Here is a 20316-nt window from a genome sequence, read left to right as displayed (position 1 = left end):
TTAGGTGTTCTGTAGATTGTATTATTTTCCCATATAACATGGTTATAAGTCAAAATAATAGCATTCTTAATACAGAATGCATAGTACAATAAGGCTGGAGGGGTTAAAAAAAATCTAAATTTAACTCGCCTTAATCCACTTGATCGCGCAGCCTGGCTTCTCTTCTGTCTTCTTCTTTGCTGTGAACAGGAATAGGACCTTTGATGACGTCCCTGTGCTCATCACATGGTCCAATCACATGGTTCATCACCATGGTGAGGGACCATGTGATTGGATCATGTGATGTGACGTCACCACAGGTCCTTAGCCGGCAGCTCAACATTACAGAAGAAGACAGAGATCCGCAACTAAGCGATCAAGTGGACTCTGAGTTAAATTTTATTATTTTTAACCCCTCCATCACTATTTTACTTTGCATTCTGTATTCAGAATGCTATTATTTTCCCTTATAACCATGTTATAAGGGAAAATAATACAGATCGGGTCCCCAGCCCGATCGTCACCTAGCAACCATGCGTGAAAATCGCACCGCATCCGCACTTGCTTGCGGATGCTTGAGATTTTCACGCGGCCCCATTCACTTCTATGGGGCCTGCGTTGCGTGAAAAACGCAGAATATAGAGCATGCTGCGATTTTCACGCAACGCACAAGTAATGTGTGAAAATCACCGCTCGTGTGCACAGCCCCATAGAAATGAATGGGTCAGGATTCAGTGCGGGTGCAATGCGTTCACCCCACGCATTGCACCCGTGCGGAGTACTCGCCCGTGTGAAAGGGGCCTCACAGTATTTGGCCGAAGAAAGTACCGCAGCATGCTGCAGTATTTTCTCCGGCCAAAATTCCGGAAAACTTGCCTGATTGCCAGATCCGGCATTCATTTCCATTGAAAAAAAAAAAATTCTTTCTGTCCGCTCAGATATTTTTCTGTATTCGATTTACCTGGCCTGTCATGTTTTCTCCTTCCAGGTACGTCCAGGTGGTCTTCTTTTCCTGTTTTTGCACTGATACGGTTCACGGTTCTCTCCGTGTCCTGTCGCCTGATACGTTCAGGTTCGCTTCATGTCCGGTCACCTGATACGTTCAGTTTTTTTTTTCGTGTCCGGTTGCCTGATACGTCCGGGGGTTTTTCGTCATGTCCTTCCACCTGATACATTCAGGATTTCCTTCATGTCCTTCTGCCTGATACGTTCAGGATTTGCTTCGTGTCCTTCTGCCTGATACGTTCAGGATGTTCTTTGTGCCTTCTGCCGGATACGTTCAGGTTCCTCTTCATGTCTTTCTGCCTGATACGTTCGGGGTTTTTTCTTCATGTCTTTCTGCCTGATACGTTCAGGTTTTCGTCATGTCCTCTTGCTGTTCAGTCTTCATCATGTCCTCCCTCCTGTCACGTTCGGTTTTCGTGTCCCGTCTTGCCTGCCCTGCTTGTTTTTCGTTCATCTTTCCTAAATCTTTCATTTGTCTGCTTACACCACTTCACGTCGAATTCCTCTCCTACTGTCCTGTTGCATCTTTCTTTTCTACCTTCTACCTATCACGGTCAGTTCATGCTTCTTTATCTGTCACGCTCGGGGCCTGTTGCTCGCCATTGCCATCATGCACGGGTCATGTCACCTCACTGCCTGCCACACTGGTAAATTCCACGCTGGCATCCAGTTGGGGCCTCGTTTCCAGACGCGTCTCGGCTCTCGGTCTTGTTCAGGGCCCAGCGTTTTTCAAGTTACTTGTTTACGCCAGGTCATGTTTCTTCACTACCTGATACGCTCAGGCCACTCGGTTTCGTGTTTCTTTCAGGTTTTGTCCTTCCATCGCCTGATATCGTTCAGGATTTCTTACGTTTTTTCGGCCTGACACCTTCAGGTTTCGTTTTCTTCCTGATCATCATCACGTAAGTTTCGTTTTTGTCAGCATATTTGGTGTACCTCTCCCCGCAGGTACCAGATAAAATTTCTTCCTCACTTGCCAATCCCAGGTTCGCAGGGTGTGAAGTTCACCCCCTTCGCGGACATTCCCGGGCATTTTTCGATTGCTCCCAGGGTTTCCAAAATTTTTCCATCCTAAACTCTCTAAGGCTCCAGGTAAGTAATTAAAAAAGAATAAAAATAAAATTGGGATTACATGAGGGGTTGTCAATTCACTTCAGATCCTCCCAACAGGGTCCGGCCTTCTTTTTACATCATGTCTCACGTGTCGGACATTGAAGACTCAATGTCCATCCCAGAGTCAGCGGTCTCCGAGGCAGCCAGCCGCGCGTCTTACAGACACTGGACCATCCCCAGGCTGATCGCCGAACTTAAAAAGAAAGGGATCCGCCACTCGGCATCAGCACGAAAGGCAGAGTTATTTCGTCTGCTCTTTCCTGAATCACCCAGGACTCCCGAACCACCCAGAGCCTCCGAAGACCTGGTCTCCATGTCGACCATTCAGCTCTCCCTGACTCAACTCCACGCAACCATTAACAATCTAGCATCTTCAATGTCGCACATCGACTCCAGGCTCCAGGCCGTCGAGAACAAGATTTCCACGCCTCCTCCTCCTGCAGAGCCCGAAGCTGTTCCTTCAACTTCCCATGCCAACATCCCAGGTACAAGTCTTGCCTCTCCCGACATCGCCCCCGCGTTCTTCGTATCAGAGAACATCAGGCCAGATATCCTGGCAGGAAAGGACATCAACTTGGCCGCCATCCTGATCTCCACCCATGACACGGTCGAAAACCGGACAATCTCCTGCGGTGATGTGTCGGTGGTGCTGAGGTCTAAAGACGTCCGCCTCAATAAGAAGCTGTCCATCCCCGAATTTATGCTGACCTTCAGCCTGTACCGGGACATCGTGTGCTCCATTCATCCCCACCGCAGGGTAGAATTGGATACATATATGTACAAGGTCACCGAGCTGGGATACAAATATGGCGGTTCCGCCTTTTATGAATATCACCGGTCCTTCTCCGCAAAAGCTGCAGCAGCGTTCCTCCAGCACCAGCATGTCACCAACTGGGCGGTTTTGGACATGGAGATTTTTTGCAGGCATTTCGGCGGGCAAAAATCCCCAGCCTGTGCCGGTTGCCAATCAGTCCTCCATTCTTCTGATTGGTGCCCCCATGTCGCCAACCCACCCCCTGCCAGGCCAATGTTCAGCTCCGGGGCGCAGAAACCTAACCCCGCCACGGACAAACTCGGTCGTCCCATCACTTTCTTAGGGAAAAATCAGATTTGTAGTAATTTCAACCTAGGTTTCTGCAGTTATGATAAGTGCAAAGCCTTGCACATTTGCTCCATCTGCTTTAGGGCCCATCCTCAGTCCTCCTGTACCCAACGCACGGCCAAACGCTCCTGACTAGGCGGGGTCAACATTGACCTGTTACTCTCCCTCCTCCAACAACATCATGACCTCAGTTTTGTCCTGTTTCTCAAACAGGGTTTTTCGGAGGGTTTCCATACAGGGCTAGTCACCCTTCCGCAGGTCACTCATGAATGCCCCAACCTTCTCTCTTCTCTTGCGGATCCCGGGGCGGTGGACGAACTGTTGGAGGCGGAGTTGCAGAAGGGCTTCATGATCGGTCCATTTGCCGAATCCCCTTTCCCTCTGTACCGAGTCAGCCCCATAGGTCTGGTGACCAAAAAATCCTCTAATAAAAAAAGATTGATCTATGACCTGTCTGCTCCTCATGCATCCAGCACCCCCAGCCTAAATTCCCTGGTCCCGTCGGACGAATTCTCCATGCAGTACTCTTCCCTGGACGAGGCCTTGGAACTCATCTTACAGGTCGGGGCAGGAGCTTGGTTGTCAAAAGCGGACATTTCCGATGCCTTCAAGTTGCTGCCTATCCTGCCTCACCTGTGGAAGTTCTACGGCATCAAATGGAGGGCAAAATATTATTTTGCCACCCGCTTGACGTTCGGGTCAAAGAGCAGTCCCTGGCTCTTTGACCAGTTCGCCCAAGCACTTCACTGGGTCCTGGTCAACCATGCCTACTGTCCGAGGGTTATCCATTATCTGGACGACTTCTTGCTCATCGAGCAGGCTGAACACGCCCCGGATAGGTTGGACAGCCTCCTCAGCCTGTTCAGCCGCCTGAACGTTCCAGTGGCTTCAGCAAAGGTCGAGGGCCCCTCCAGGGTAATCACCTTTCTGGGCATCACCCTGGACACAGTCAGAATGGAGGCCAGCCTTCCCCTGGACAAATTAAGCAGATTAAAGGACTCTGTGGCCAGGCTCGTGGGTACGCGCACGGTGTCAAGGTTGGAACTCCAGTCTTTATTGGGGTCTTTTAACTTTGCCGCCAGGATCATGCCTCAAGGCAGATCGTTCACCTCCAGCCTGCTCAGACTCCTCCCAACAGCCTCAGATCAGCATGCCCTCATTCACCTCGGACGCGATGCGTTGGCGGATCTGGCCATGTGGTCACTGTTTTTGTCCAGTTGGAATGGTATCTCCCTCTTCGTTCCTCAGTGGAACGATGCCTCCCCTTTGGTGTTCTCCGATGCTGCTGCTTCCCTCGGTTTCGGGGCCATCTGCGGGGACCAATGGTTTGCGGGTCCTTGGCCCGCGCAGGTCTCTTCAGACCAGGAGGCTGCCAGGTCCTCCCCCCTGCTCGAGGTTTACCCCATCGTTGCAGCCGCTCTCGTCTGGGGGCAGTCGTGGAGTAACAGGCCAGTGTGCTTCATGACTGACAACCAAGCAGTTGTCGACATCCTCGCCAGGGGTAGGTCCAGCTCCCCCAAGGTCATGCGTCTGGTTCGCAAGCTCACCTGGCTGTCTCTCCAAAACAACTTCCGTGTCATCTGCAGGCACATAGAGGGCAAGAAAAATACTGCAGCCGATGCTCTGTCCCGTTTAAACTTTAATTTGTTTTTTCAGGTCATGCCGGGAGCACGGAGAGTCGGGATCAACCCTCCGGGGTTCGAAGCCCTGATCATGGACTAGAGGAGTACATTTCCGCAGCCCACAGTCTCATCCGCAAGTCACTCTCGGCTAATTCTGCCCGGAACTATTTAACGGGGTGGAACACCTTCAGGCGGTTTGCACGCCTTCACCCCAGGGGGGACAGGGACAGAGTCTCCTTCGTCCTGGCCTTCCTGGCGTACTGCCACAAGGAGCTCCGGTTGTCCCACAACACCATCAGACTTTATTTAGCGGGCATCCAGCACCACCACATGATCAGTCATCCCAGTCATACCTCTTTCTTTTCCTCCCAGGCGGTCAAGGCGGTCTTGAGAGGCATTCAGAAGCTCTCTTCTCCTTCCACTCCCACCAGACAACCAGTCACAGGGGAATTATTCCCAAAAATTTCTGCCGCCCTAGATGGTAGTCCTTTTGGCCCTTTCAGAAGTTTGATCCTCAAAGCTGCCCTCTACCTCAGCTTCTATGGGTTCCTCAGGCCTGGGGAATTCTGCTGCACCTCAGCCCAGAATTCAGGGCCAGCAATCAGTCAGCTCCACCGTAGTTTAGACCACTTCACCTTCTCTCTACCTTCCTCCAAAACCTCCCAAGTCGGTCCACCGGTACAGATTGAGTACTTCAATTCGTTCAATCCTTGGTGCCCCGTGTCAGTGTTTAATCAGCTGCTCTCCACTCTCCATGAGAGAACTCCCGATAGCCCCTTACTGCCTTTTCCCGTGCTTTCACTGACATCCGCGCAGTTCATCAGGCACATTCGTTCCATAGCTTCGGGTCTGGGGTTCCACGCTGCCTCCATTTCCGGACACTCTTTCCGAATCGGGGCCGCATCTGCAGCTTCTAAACATGGCGTCCCCGCTCACGTCATACGAAAGATGGGACGGTGGCAATCTTCATGTTTTTCCCGTTACATCCCACATCCACGGGTCGAGATTGCCAAAGCTTTTTCCAGTTTGGTTTTGTAATTCTCAAACAATAAACTGCCTAAATCCATGTTTTGCCCCCTTTTTTGGCTACCCGCGTTACATGGCTAAAGGCACACCACTAGCCAAGTTAGGTCTTACCGTGTCCAGTTTCTCCACCCTCTTTTCAACACTCCCCCCGGAGCCTTGACCACAAGTATAGCAGGCTGGATTTCCAGCCTGCATTTGTGGGAGGGGCATAGGGTATTTAGCCGGCCGCACGGCCTCCCCCAGGTGTCGGCATCGCGCGGTGCCCCACCCGACCCTCCCTCTTTTCCAGTCTCACCTCAGCTCAGACTCCCTGGGTTAGCCCCCTTTTTTGGCTACCTGCGTTACATGGCTAAAGGCACACCACTAGCCAAGTTAGGTCTTACCGTGTCCAGTTTCTCCACCCTCTTTTCAACACTCCCCCCGGAGCCTTGACCACAAATAATTTATTAAAGAAAGGACACACGATAACTTGTTTCCATGTGGACATCACATCTTCCTTAGGCCTCATGCACACGACCGTTGTGTGCATCCGCGTCCGTGGTTCAGTTTTTTTTTGCGGACCCATTGACTTTCAATGGGTCCGTGGAAAAATCGGAAAATTCACCGTTTGGCAGCCGCATCCATGAGCCGTGTTTCCTGGCCGTGAAAAAAATAGGACCTGTCCTATTTTTTTCACGGTCAACGGTTCGCGGACCCATTCAAGTCAATGGGTCCGTGAAAAATCACGGATGCACATAAGATTGTTATCCGCGTTCGTGATCCATGTCCGTGATCCGTGTCCGTTTTTTCCTATCATTTCAATGGCAAACTTGACTTAGATTTTTTTGTTCATTTTTCATGTCCGTGGATCCTCCAAAAATCAAGAAAGACCCACGGCCGAAAAAACGATCATGGACCTACGGACCCCGTTTTTGCGGACCTTAAAAAAAAAACGGTCGTGTGCATGAGGCCTTAGGCCATAAAACATACATGAATGACACACGACAGGGTATATAGCTGAAAGAAAATGGCACAGGAGGCGACTTAAACAAACAGACAAACCATAAAATACCGTACTTAAATATGAATAAATAGTTGAATACTTATATAAAATGCAAATTAATAGAAGTACATTGATTGTAATAGAGTTAAAAATGAGAACAAATGTTTATAAACAAGTACATAAATAAAGTATGTAAGTATATATACTTATATACGGTTGATTATAAACATTTGTTCTGTTTTTAATTATATTACAATCAATGTAATCCTTTTCATTTGCATGTTATATAAGTACTTAAGTATTGAACTATTTATTACTTTTTAAGTATTTTATGTGCATTGTTTGCTTGTAAGGTCAGAGGTTGCTTCCTTTTAGGTGCCATTTTCTTCCAGCTATATATACCCTGTCAAGTGTGTCACAGGAAGATGTGATGTCCACATCAAAACACTTTGCTGTGTATCCTTGGACCACCACTGAACAGATATTGATGACCTATCCTGAAAAGAGCCCATCAATATCAAAATCCGAGACAACCCCATTAATAAGAGAATAATTTCTAAAAGTAAAGTTTAGCTTTGTACTTCTTAATGGTATACAAGTGCTTATTTAGTCACTATGATAAAATCACAAAAACAATTTGATTTTAAGCTTTCAAAACTAATGCATACATGAATTATTACTGTGGACTCATAACAGTTGTCTGCACATTTAATAAAGGAGCATTAATATTCAAGCATTCCAATGTCAAGTCTCATCTAATTAGCCTGCAAGTAAGCAGGGGTCAGGCAAGGGCGGCATCTTTCTCAATAACTGGAGCATCTGTCACACCATGCCATCCCAAGCATTCTGTACCCCCTAGGTCTATGTCTTTTGTGTGCAATTTCATTTATTCATGTACTGTTTAAGGTTACTGGAAAAACTTGCCTTTCACTAAATATGACAATGCAGTTATACGTTATTTTCACAACATGCTTTGTAGTAAAATTCCTGTGCCGCACAGCATGGTCAAGATCAGCCCATGATCATGTTCTTGGGCAACATTATAATATACTGAATTTCCTAGGAGATTCTTTACATGACAAGATTATAGAACGGTTTATTGGTACGATCACATCATAGCAACAGAGGCTTTGGATATAAAATCTGTGTTGAAAACAAAATGTTTAGCACAAAACCTTCCCGTTGGTATAATATGCTTTGTTTCCATATGCCTTAACCCCTTAAGGACTCAGCCTTATTTCACCTTAAGGACTAGGCAATTTATTGCAAATCTGACCAGTGTCACTTTAAGTGCTGATAACTTTAAAAAGCTTTTACTTATCCAGGCCATTCTGAGAATGTTTTTTCGTCACATATTGTACTTCATGACAGTGGTAAAATGAAGTAAAAAAAATATTTATAAAAAAATACCAAATTTACCAAAGATTTGGAAAAAATTGCAAATTTCCAAGTTTCAATTTCTCTACTTCTATAATACATAGTAATACCTCCAAAAAGAGTTATTACTTTACATTCCCCATATGTCTACTTCATGTTTGGATCATTTTGGGAATGACATTTTAGTTTTTTGGGACGTCACAAGGCTTAGAAGTTTAGAAGCAAATCTTGAAATTTTTCAAAAATTTTCAAAAACCCAATTTTTAGGGACAAGTTCAGGTCTGAAGTCACCCAAAAATGACCCCATTCTAGAAACTACACCCCTCAAGGTATTCAAAACTGATTTTACAAACTTTGCTAACCCTTTAGGTGTTGCACAAGAGTTATTGGCAAATGGGGATGAAATTTGAGAATTTCCATTTTTTGGCAAATTTTCCATTTTAATCAATTTCTTTCAGTAACAAAGCAAGGGTTAATTTAATTCAAATAGCCTAGTTGCCTAGACTAATAAACTCCCGTTTGTGGTCAATTAAAACGTAACATTTATTTCATTTTATTTATTAGAAAGATAACGTAACGGGAGAACGAAAAATAGTTTAAAACTATAGGTGCAGTAGGGCTTTAGTGGTTGGAATACGGGTTATATCATCCTTATATACTGCCTCCTAGCATTCGTTCATCCCACGCTTCCTTTATCAGCTGTGAACATACTTTGTTTGTCTAGATGAACGGATGCTGGAGATACACTTATTCATTCGCCCTCAATCATTATAATTTCCAATCACTTTTTCTTTGGCGATTCTCAATCACTAGTGTCAGAGCGCACTTGAGTCTGCAGTTACTCAGTGCTATGAAATTTGGTCCTCCCCCGCTCCTAATCTAAAAACTAACACACGAGCTCCCCCATTGGGTTAGTTTTTAGATTAGGAGCGGGGGGGGGACCAAATGTCATAGCACTGAGTAACTGCAGACTCAAGTGCGCTCTGACACTAGTGATTGAGAATCGCCAAAGAAAAAGTGATTGGAAATTATAATGATTGAGGGCGAATGAATAAGTGTATCTCCAGCATCCGTTCATCTAGACAAACAAAGTATGTTCACAGCTGATAAAGGAAGCGTGGGATGAACGAATGCTAGGAGGCAGTATATAAGGGTGATGTAACCCCTATTCCAACCACTAAAGCCCTACCGCACCTATAGTTTTAAACTATTTTTCGTTCTCCCGTTACGTTATCTTTCTAATAAATAAAATGAAATAAATGTTGCGTTTTAATTGACCACAAACGGGAGTTTATTAGTCTAAGCAATTAGGCTATTTGAATTAAATTATCAGTTGATGATCCCGGGTCTACTGGGTCCCTTGAAAATTAAAGCAAGGGTTAACAGCCAAACAAAATGCTATATTTATTGCCCCGATTCTGTAGTTTGCAGAAACACCCCATATGTGGCCGTAAACTACGCTTTTATGGAGTTTTTACTCTAGGGGTGCATCAGGGGGGCTTCAAATGGCACATGTGGCCAAAAAAAAAAGGCCATCAAAATCTGCCTTCCAGAAACCATACGGCGTTCCTTTCCCTCTGCGCCCTGCCGTTTGGTCATACAGCAGTTTACGACCACATATGGGGTGTTTCTGTAAACTGCAAAAGTCTGAGTAATTTTTTTTTTGTTTTTAGCTGATTATCTTAGGTAAGGGCTCATTTTTTGCGGGATAAGAGGACGGTTTTATTGGCACTATTTTGGGGGGGCATATGACTTTTTGATCGCTTGCTATTACAATTTTGATGATGTAAGGTGACAAAAAATAACAAATAATAATGCGGCAATACCTAATATGTCTACTTTTTTATAAATATTTTAGTTTTACTAAATAATATTTTAGAAAAAAAATATTTTTTGTTTCAGTGTCTCAAGTCTGAGAACCAGTTTTTTATCCGATTGTCAGTGGCTAAATTGGGATATAAATTTAGTACTCCATGGAAGTGTGGTACTTCCTGAAGCAACCGTCAATGCAGAGGCCCGGATGATCGGGGCACGTGTCACACTGAGTAGTGGTGTCCTTCCGTATCCCCCTCCTGCGACACACTCTGCACTTTTTTTGGGTCCGTCCATTCTTTCCAGTATGGGGGACCACACCTGGAAAGTGTTAGCCAAGGACGATCTGGGCGCCTCCAGTTCCCAAGGTACTCCGGCCTGCTCTTTCCCGGTCAGAATAGATCAGGTCCTTGAGGACTGCCTCATAGAACTGAAGGAATTTCCCTGTGTTGCCAGCGCTCCGGGACAGCCCAAAAGAGTTGTACAAGGCAACCTGCACCAAGTAGCAACTTTTTTGTACCATGCCCGGGTTTTGCGCATGGCGTTATATGGCTTGAGGACTTGATCAGAGAGATCAACTCCTCCCATATACCGATTGTAGTCGACGATACAATCGGGCTTGAAGACCGTTGCTGCGGTACCTCGCACAGGGACAGGGGTGATGCCGTTACCATGAATTGTGGACAGTACAAGGACATCCCTCTTGTCCTTATATCTGACCCGCAACAGGTTTTCACTGGTAAGGGCACGAGTCTCACCCCAGGGGATAGGTACCTGGAGGGGGTGGGTAGGGAGGCCGTGTTGATCTTTCCGCATGGTCCCACAAACAGACGTGGATCTGGTGGCGAGGGACTGGAACAAGGGGATACTAGTATAAAAGTTATCCACGTACAGGTGGTAACCTTTATCTAGCAGTGGGTGCATAAGGTCCCACACAAGTTTCCCGCTATCACCCAGAGTGGGGGGACATTCTGGGGGTTGAATAAGGGAATCTCGCCCCTTGTACACACGAAACTTGTAAGTGTACCCTGAGGTACTCTCACAAAGTTTGTACAGATTCACGCCATACCTCGCCCGCTTAGAGGGAACATACTGGCGGAAAATGAGTCTCCCCTTAAAAGCAATGAGAGACTCATCAACCGTGACCTCCCTTCCAGGTACATAGGCCTGTACAAATTTGGCCCCAAAGTGATCGATGACCAGCCTGATTTTGTACAGGCGGTCATAGGCAGGATCACCTTGGGGGGGACATGCTGCATTATCTGAATAATGCAGGCATTTCCAGATGGCCTCAAACCGGGTACGTGTCATGGCCGTACTGTAAAGTGGGGTCTGGTAGAGGACGTCCCCACTCAAGTAATGCCTGACACTAGGTTTCTTGACTAGGCCCATGTGCAGCACGAGGCCCCAAAACATCCTCATCTCGGTTGCAGTGACCGGAGTCCAGCCACCGGACCTAGCCAAAACGGAGCCCGGGTGTTGAGCAACAAACTGTTGGGTGTACAGGTTTGTTTGCTCCACCATTAGATTTACAAAGTGGTCACTGAAAAAAAGACTAAAGTAGTCGTATTCAGTCAAGCCCACTGTGGAAATCTGGATTCCTGGTTGGCCTACAAAATCATGAATCACTGGCTCAAAACGCTCTGGGGTACACCAGACAAGTTCACCGGTAGGGGGCTCCGTGGATTTAACTGGTGGGCCGGAAAACTAGTACGAGCCCCAGAGCTGCTCGTACTAGGGTGGGCCACAGGGTCCCTATCATGGCGGTACCCTTGCTCCACCTGGCCGCGTCTCCGCCGCCTTGGGGGCTCATCATCATCATCGCTAGATGATGAGGAGGACGCGGATGACAAAAGGAAAGTGGGGCTATCCTCGTCCTTACTAGGACTCTCAGAGTTGGAGGACATCCGGTGGGCCATAGAGGAGTGTGCAATTGCGGACAAGAATAGGCAGTTCTATGGGGGCGCCTAGCGGATCTGCAATACACCCGGCTGGCACCCCCATAGAACTGCCTATTCTTGTCCGCAATTGTGGACAAGGATAGAACATGTTCTATTTTTTTCGGGAGCCGCAGAGAATGAATGGGTCCGGATTCGTTCTGCAATGTTGTGGAATGGATCTGGACCCATTCTACGGACGTGTGAATGGACCCTAAAGGGTATATTACCACCAGTGGTCCATCCACAGGTCAGATAAGTGTTCTTTCTGTCTTTGCTATGGACACTATTTAAAGAGGATTCATCTCCTAGGGGACTGCTTTTCTAATGTCATTCCAGATTGTACCCTTCTCTCCTTAGACACAATGATACTGCTTTTTTTCTCTGGTCTAATATTAAATCTTAAGAAGGTAAGTAACTAGACCCGCGCTGATGTGTAAAAAGTAGTGTGATCTGGAAGTTACCTGCGTATATTTAGAGTTCTATATTTGATTACCTCTTGAATAAGGTGTAGCTATTGTTGGTTATTTTATTGTAATTATATTTTCTTTTTATTCAGATTCTGAAAAATTTTCAATGTCTTCTGTCATGATGTACTGTGTCTTATAACATGTACATTTGCATTGCATGCTACCATAATATGACTCCTTGGAAGATATTGTATGTTTTTATTTCTCAAATAAAAAATATGTTATTAGAGTTCTATTTTTGATAGAAGAATGCTTAACGAGGGTGTTTATTGGCTTTATTTGTGTGCTGTATTTAAAAATATAACATTTCTTTAAAATCCAATTACTCTCACTGCTGCTAAAATAGAAATGCTACACAGGTTTAGATTGCTAATCCAGGAGAAATACACTACTTGCATGTGTTTGTTGTAAGCGATGTCTCCTTTAAACGGGGATGGTGGCGCTATTCTGCTGTTCCACCTTGAAGTTGGTGAATCTTCAGCCTCCACTGCCAGCGAGGGAAGTCACGCTAGTAATCCGATAGAGAGGATCTTCTGTGTGACGTCACACTAGGTACGAATGCCTGTTTGGGCCAAAGGAGGAGTTAAACCATAACCAGGAATTAAACCATAAGTTCTCTCTTTACATTAGGCAAACATCAGATATGTCAGTTATATATACATCACATAAAATGTTATATACATTACATATAGATGCAAGTGATGATTGTTTTGATATCTCATTATTTCAATTCTCTGTCATTTCTAGGCTCCATATTTCTGGCCTTCAAATTGCTGGGAACCAGAAAACACAGACTATGGTAGGTATTATTGTGAAGCATAAACATCCATAATTCACTTTTTATTTTTTTTACAAATGGGTTATTGTATTAGTATTCTTAAATTGTAACTGCCATTTATTTATTTATGTATTTATAGTTTCTTCTAATGTGTAGGTACTTTATTTAGAGAACTTTTTCATTTATATTAGAAAACTTACCCTGAAATGTCCCTTAGCAAAGCTCTTTAAATGAGCATTGCTAAGGCATGTCCATCTACATAGTACAGAGCAGCGCTCACTGTGAATACGGCTAGGGTTAATTCTTTTTCCTCCCCTGCTCGCTCCCATAGAGGTCCAAAAATTAACATCTGTAATATATATATATATATATATATATATATATATATATATATTATGCTCTTGAGGAGGAGAGACATGGACTAGCTGATTTACTCACTGTCTCTCCTCCTCAATAGCCTGTGCTGGCTGTATGATCTGCCCTGCATGTCCAGGATACAGACAAATTATTCACTGTCGGCGCTGGCTATGCTAATCAGTGTCAGTATGGCAGGAGGGCAGAGCAAATATATACGCATAGTACAGATGTTAATTTTCTAGAAATATATAGGAGGGAAAAGAATAAACCCCAACCGTTTTCACAGTGAGCGCTGCTCTGTACTGTGTAGACGGAAATGCCTTAGCAAAGAGCGCTGCCAAGGGACATTTAAGGTCAAGTTTTCTCCTATAAATGTACAAGTGCTCTAAATAAAGAGTATTAGAAAAATGTTCCCTATCTCTGTCCCTACACATTAGAAGAAAAAAAAAAATTATATATATACTACAGGTGAAACTCTAAAAATTAGAATATCGTGCAAAAGTCCATTTATTTCAGTAATGCAAATTAAAATGAGTTGCATTAATGCAGCTTAAAATTAGAAATTTGTGAAAAGGTTCAATATTCTAGGCTCAAAGTGTCACCCTCTAGTCAGCTAACTAATCCATACCACCTGAGCAAAGGCTACCTCAAAATTGAGACTTTGGGGTTTCATAAGCTGTAAGCCGTAATCATCCAAATTATACCAAATAAAGGCTTGAAATATCTCGCTTCGCATGTAATGAGTCTCATATATTAGTTTCACCTTTTAAGTTGCATTACTGAAATAAATGAACTTTGCACGATATTCAAATTTTTCGAGTTTCACCTGTATATAGTTAGCAGTTACACTTTAATTGGAGGTTTTCCTGAATGGTTAAACGTAGACACCAGAAAATGCTTAAAATACATTTTTAACAAATCCTGACACTAATTATATTTGTATATATATTATATATATATATATAATCAATGAAAAAGACCAGTGCCGGTCTTTTTCATTGATTCTACATTGGGACGCCATCCCATAGACTCGTGCACCGTGACCATATACAGCAGTGCCGACCTGTGATTATTATATATATATATATATATATATATATATGTGTATGTATATATATATATATATATATATACTATATCATAAAATTATATTAGTATAGTATAGTATAATTATATAGGTGTTGTCCCATCTCACCATTACTAACAGTGCATGGGAGCTATGGAAACCTCATAGAACAGATTATGCTGTTTTCCTAATTTGAAAACAGTTACACATCACATTACATACGGTAGAACATGGCATATCAGCATCCACAGTAAATACTTAAAGGTATAGCAACAGTTGTATAACAGTCCAAAAATAGAACTATGTCAAGTGACCAATGGTAACCCCAAAGCAACAGGTTTAACACAAAGCATGGAGCTCTTTTTTATGATAGAGGGAGGGTACACTTCACTTCAAACCTCTTACGCACTGTGGGCGATTTTTATCATCTCCCTGATCCTGATTTCTGGCGTAAAAAAGTCATGTTTGTGACTTTTTAGACACCATTGCGACAAAATATTTTTATGCCACCCTTGCCACTTTTCTGAAAGAGGGCATGATGAGTGCAGGGAGGGGTTTGGCCAGGGGCAGCAACAAATTTATCTTCATTTCTTCCAAATTTCTGGCGCAAAAAAAGACAGCCTTTTTCACGCACTGCCAGAGGATGCTCCTGATTAGAAATACGAGAATCGAGTTTCGGATCCAAGATCCAAAATTGATTTGTTCTAAAAGTTTGTTATAAGGCTGTATAGAGACCTATCTCCGTACAGCATTAAAATGTATGTGCTTCGGCGAGGCAAAATTCGTTAAGTCTGAAGTCGCACGAAACTTTGGTGAATATCTTCAGGCTTTGATTCTACAACTTTAAAAACATTTTAAAACATGAATCCGAAGTTGGCTTCGGCACAGAGGTACCAGCTGGAATCCTTTCCAATTGTTACTGAGGATCAATGTCCATGTTTAAAATTATTAGTCCACTGGCGTGAATTTATACCCGATACTAGGGATTTATTATATCATAATCAATCATTTCATAGTTCAATAGGAACATGCCACAACATATTTTTGATCACTCACGAACTGTTACATACATTCAGATAAGTATATTCTTGTTAATGCTGTTTCACATGAGCGAGTTTTCCATCCATGTTGCGTGTTGTGTATTTGGACTGAATCCATTTAGGCTGGTTTCACACAGGCGTTGCGGATTGGGGCCAGATGCGTTCAGAGTGTGTTCAGTGAAACTCACACTATTTTGCAAGCAAGTTCAGTCAGTTTTTCCGCGCGGGTGCAATGCGTTTTGATGCGTTTTTCACGCGCGTGATAAAAAACGGAATGTTTACAAACAACATCTCTTAGCAACCATCAGTGAAAAACGCATCGCACCCGCACTTGCTTGCGGATGCAATGCGGTTTTCACGCAGCCCCATTCACTTCTATGGAGCCAGGGCTGCGTGAAAAACGCAGAATATAGAACATGCTGCGATTTTCACGCAACGCAGAACTGATGCGTGAAAAACAACGCTCATGTACACAGACCCATTGAAATGAATGGGTCAGGATTCAGTGCGGGTGCTATGCGTTCACGTCCCGCATTGCACCCGCGCGGAAAACTCGCTCGTGTGAAAGGGACCTTATTCCAGTGGGTCTGTGCACATGTGCACTGTTTATCACTGATCGTCTCTGCTTTCAGAAAAAAATGCAGCATGATCTATATTGTGTGTTTTTCATGCAGCCCTGGCTCCATAGAAGTGAATGAGGCTGGCGTGAAAAACGGAAGACATCCGGATGCAATGCGATTTTCACTGATGGTTGCTAGCAGATGTTGAGTGTTAGGCCTCATGCACACAACCTTTTTTTTTTAAGGTCCCCAAAAACGGGGTCCGTAGGCCGTGCGGAGCCAAACGGATCCGTCCTGAATTACAATGCAAGTCAATGGGGACGGATCCGTTTCACGTTGACACAATATGGTGCAATTGCAAACGGATCCGTCCCCCATTGACTTTCAATGTAAAGTCAGGAGTCCCTTTTATACCATCGGATCAGAGTTTTCTCCAATCCGATGGTATATTTTAACTTGAAGCGTCCCCATCACCATGGGAACGCCTCTGTTAGAATATACCATCGGATTTGAGTTAGATCGTGAAACTCAGATCCGACAGTATATTCTAACACAGAGGCGTTCCCATGGTGATGGGGACGCTTCAGGTTAGAATATACTAAAAGAACTGTGTACATGACTTCCCCCTGCTGCCTGGCAGGTGCTGCCAGGCAGCAGGGGGCAGACCCCCCCCCTGTATTTAACTCATTGGTGGCCAGTGCGGCCGGCCCCCCCTCCCTCCCCTGTAGTTAACACATTGGTGGCCAGTGCGGCCGGCCCCCCTCCCTCCCCTGTAGTACTGTAGATTCATTGGTGGCCAGTGGGCCCCCTCCCATCTAATTAAAATCTCCCCCCCTATCATTGGTGGCTGGCCACCAATGAATCTACAGTACTACAGGGGAGGGAGGGGGGGCCGGCCGCACTAGCCACCAATGTGTTAACTACAGGGGACGGAGGGGGGGCCAGCCGCACTGGCCACCAATGTGTTAAATACAAGGGAGGGGGGGCCCACTGGCCACCAATGAATATAAAACTGGGGAGGGAGGGGGGTGTGTCCCCTCCTGCCTGGCAGCACATGATCTCTTACAGGGGGCTATGATACGCACAATTAACCCCTCAGGTGCAGCACCTGTATGCGCGCTTGTAAACGCCCGTACAATCGCGCATACAGAGTGCTCCTTTCAGAACGCTCTGGTGTGAACCCAGCGTAAGGGTACTTTCACACTTGCGTTAACGTTTTCCGGTATTGAGTTCCGTCCTCGGGTCTCAATACCGGAAAAAAACTGATCAGTTTTATCCTAATGCATTCTGAATGGAGAGCATTCCGTTCAGGATGCATCAGTTCAGTCCCTCTTACGTTTTTTGGTCAAAGAAAATACCGCAACATGATGCAGTTTTCTCTCCGGCCAAAAATACTGATCACTTGCCGGAATGCCAGATTCGGCATTAATTTACATTGAAGTGTATTAGTGCCAGATCCGGCATTAAGTGTTGCAGCAAAACGGAGCCAGCTTTCTAGTCTGCACAAGCGCAGACCTTTAAAAATGCAAAAAAATTTAATACCGGATCCGTTTTTACGGATGACATGGGAGAGACAGATCCGGTATTGCAATGCATTTGTGAGACGCATCCGCATCCGGATCCGTCTCACAAATGTATACATTTGCGTCCTGATTGCCGAATCCGGCAGGCAGTTCCGGCGACGGAACTGCCTGCCAAAATTCTCTGCCGCAAGTGTGAAAGTACCCTTAAGATATAGATCATAAGTCATCAGTAGCGCTTATGGCCTTTTGTGTTGTCAGTATTTATGCTTTCAGTGGCATATATAAATATCTTATGTTTTATTATTATGCATCTGACCCATTAATTTATATTACTTTGTTATGACAAGCATTTGTAACAGAAAATCTTTGTTAAAGAAGCTCACCCACAAAATTGTTATTGTCTGGCTTGGAAACAGGGTAAATGGTGTAGTAAAGGTAATCTTCTTATCGGTGCCTATATTTGTGAGTTATCCACTTCCTTCTGATCCTCAGCTGTGTCATTAGACTTGCACTCTGACTCTTGAACTGAAACAGCAACTTGTGTGTAGACAGGAAGTCAGTTTCTCAATTCATTCCTATGTCTACACATAGACACTTTATCAGTGTTATGGACAATTGATGTGAAACCACTGTGCCCACCAACAGATTTGGCAATGGGCTAAACCTAAGCGTGTTATCCTGGCAGCTCTTTAGTATTCCTCCTTTAGGCCCTATGCAGGGATCTGGTCTTCCCTACAGGGAACACACAAGGCTGCTACCTCTTGGAGTAGTCTGTATCTGGTTGGCTGCTGACTCATGGGGGTCAGAAACACTGAGGGAACAGGGAAACTCATACACAATAACAGGAGGGGTAAAGTTTGTGCTTATCTCTGAAACAGTCCAAAGGTTAGGGCAGGTGGCACAGGGTCATAATCCAGGAGTCAGACAGGAGTCAGTACATAGCCAGACAAATGCATTATAGCACCTTTGCAGGCTCTAGCAAGGTAGAGAGACTTTATGCTCAGGCACCTTTCTGCCTTATATACCCACAGAAATACAGCCATTATCTGGTGCAGATTGGGTACAAGTGTGCTGGCCATTTAAGAGCTATTAGACACAGGGAGAGGCCTTGCAGCCAGGCTGCGCCCGGCAGTGTGGGACACCGTGGTCTGGCAGCTGGCCCTGCTACTGCAGGGCAGAGGAGGACCAGCAATCCTGGCCGTCAGGGCGAAGAGCCACCACGACAATCAGTTGGACAGTTGTTAATCTTAAACACATCTGAGGACCAGAAGGGAGAGGATAACTCACAAGTACAGTCACCGGTAAGATTACCTTTACTACGTTATCTATCTTTTTAATGGGTTAGAGAATACAAATTTTTGTGGGAGAACTCCTTTAAGTGGAGCTAATCTTTGTTTTGCCAATGCTAACACTGTTCTCCTACAGTATATGTCAGTTAACCCCTTCCCGACCTGCGCCGTAATTGTACGGCACAGCGGGACATGCCTTGCTGCCCAGTGCTGTACTATTACGGCCCGCCTATTGTGCGGGTGCAGGAGCTGCGCCTGCCCGATCAGCTGCAGGGGACTGGCTGTTCCCGTTAGCCAGACCCCTGCTGTTTGCGCTGGCATCGGTAAAAACACTGAAGCCGGCACATTAACCCCTTCTATGCCGTGGTCAGCGCTGACTGCGACATAGAAAGGGTTTGCTGCGGGTGAGGGAGCCCATCGGGTCCCCGTGCTGCTGTGGCGGGGACCCGATGGGTGAGAAGGCAGCCCGATGTCATGCAGAGGATGCCCAATGCCTTGCACGGCATCGGGACTTTCCTTCTATGGGTGCCCAGGAGATCTAGCCCTTGGCTGTTACTCTGTGTAATAAGGCAATGCATTACAACACAGATGTATTGTAATGCATTGCAGAGGGGATCAGACCCACCAAAAGTTGAAGTCAGAAATAAAGTAAAAAAAAATAAAGTAAAAAACTGTGTTTTTAATTTAAAAAAAAATAATGTTTCATGTAAAAAAAAAACTTTTCCCCTTATTTTATAATAAAAAAATTGAAAAAAAAAGAAAAAACACACATATTAGGTATTGCCGCGTCCATAATGACCGGCTCTATAAATATATTACATGATCCACCCTGTCCGATATATACCAGAAAAAAAAAAAATGTGTAAAAGAAAGCCATTTTTGTCACCTTACATCACAAAAAGTGCCACACCAAGCGATCAAAAAGGCATATGTCCCACAAAATGATACAAAAAAAACAGTCGCCTCATTCCGCAAAAAATGACCCCCTAAATAAGAAAATTGCAAAAAAAAAAATACAAATTCTATAGCTCTCAGAACATGAGGCACTAAAACATAATTTTTTTTCAAATATGCTATTATTGTGTTAAAGGAAAATAAATAAAAAAAGTATACATATTAGGTATCGCCGCATCCGTAATAACCAGCTATATAAAAATATCACATGACCTAACCCCTCAGGTGAACACCATAAAAAATTAATTACCTTACACCTTACATCACAAAAATTGCACCACCAAGCGATCAAAAAGGTGTATGCCCCCCAAAATAGTACCAATC

At 44.7% G+C, this 20316-nt stretch overlaps 1 protein-coding gene across 2 annotated transcripts in view; it reads left to right on the top strand.

Moving 5' to 3' along the window:
* The window catches only part of RGS6 (regulator of G protein signaling 6), a 436918-nt gene that overhangs the window by 341694 nt on the left and 74908 nt on the right, over positions 1-20316 (top strand). For both annotated transcript variants that reach the window (XM_040412145.1, XM_040412143.1), the window contains exon 6: positions 13173-13224. In XM_040412145.1, the coding sequence (XP_040268079.1) occupies positions 13173-13224 (52 nt within the window). The remainder of the gene's footprint in view (positions 1-13172; positions 13225-20316) is intronic.

Source organism: Bufo bufo, chromosome 11, assembly GCF_905171765.1.
Source record: "Bufo bufo chromosome 11, aBufBuf1.1, whole genome shotgun sequence".
Lineage (NCBI taxonomy): Eukaryota > Metazoa > Chordata > Amphibia > Anura > Bufonidae > Bufo > Bufo bufo.
Note: the sequence above shows the minus strand (reverse complement) of the source record. Positions and strands in the feature narration are given on the sequence as shown.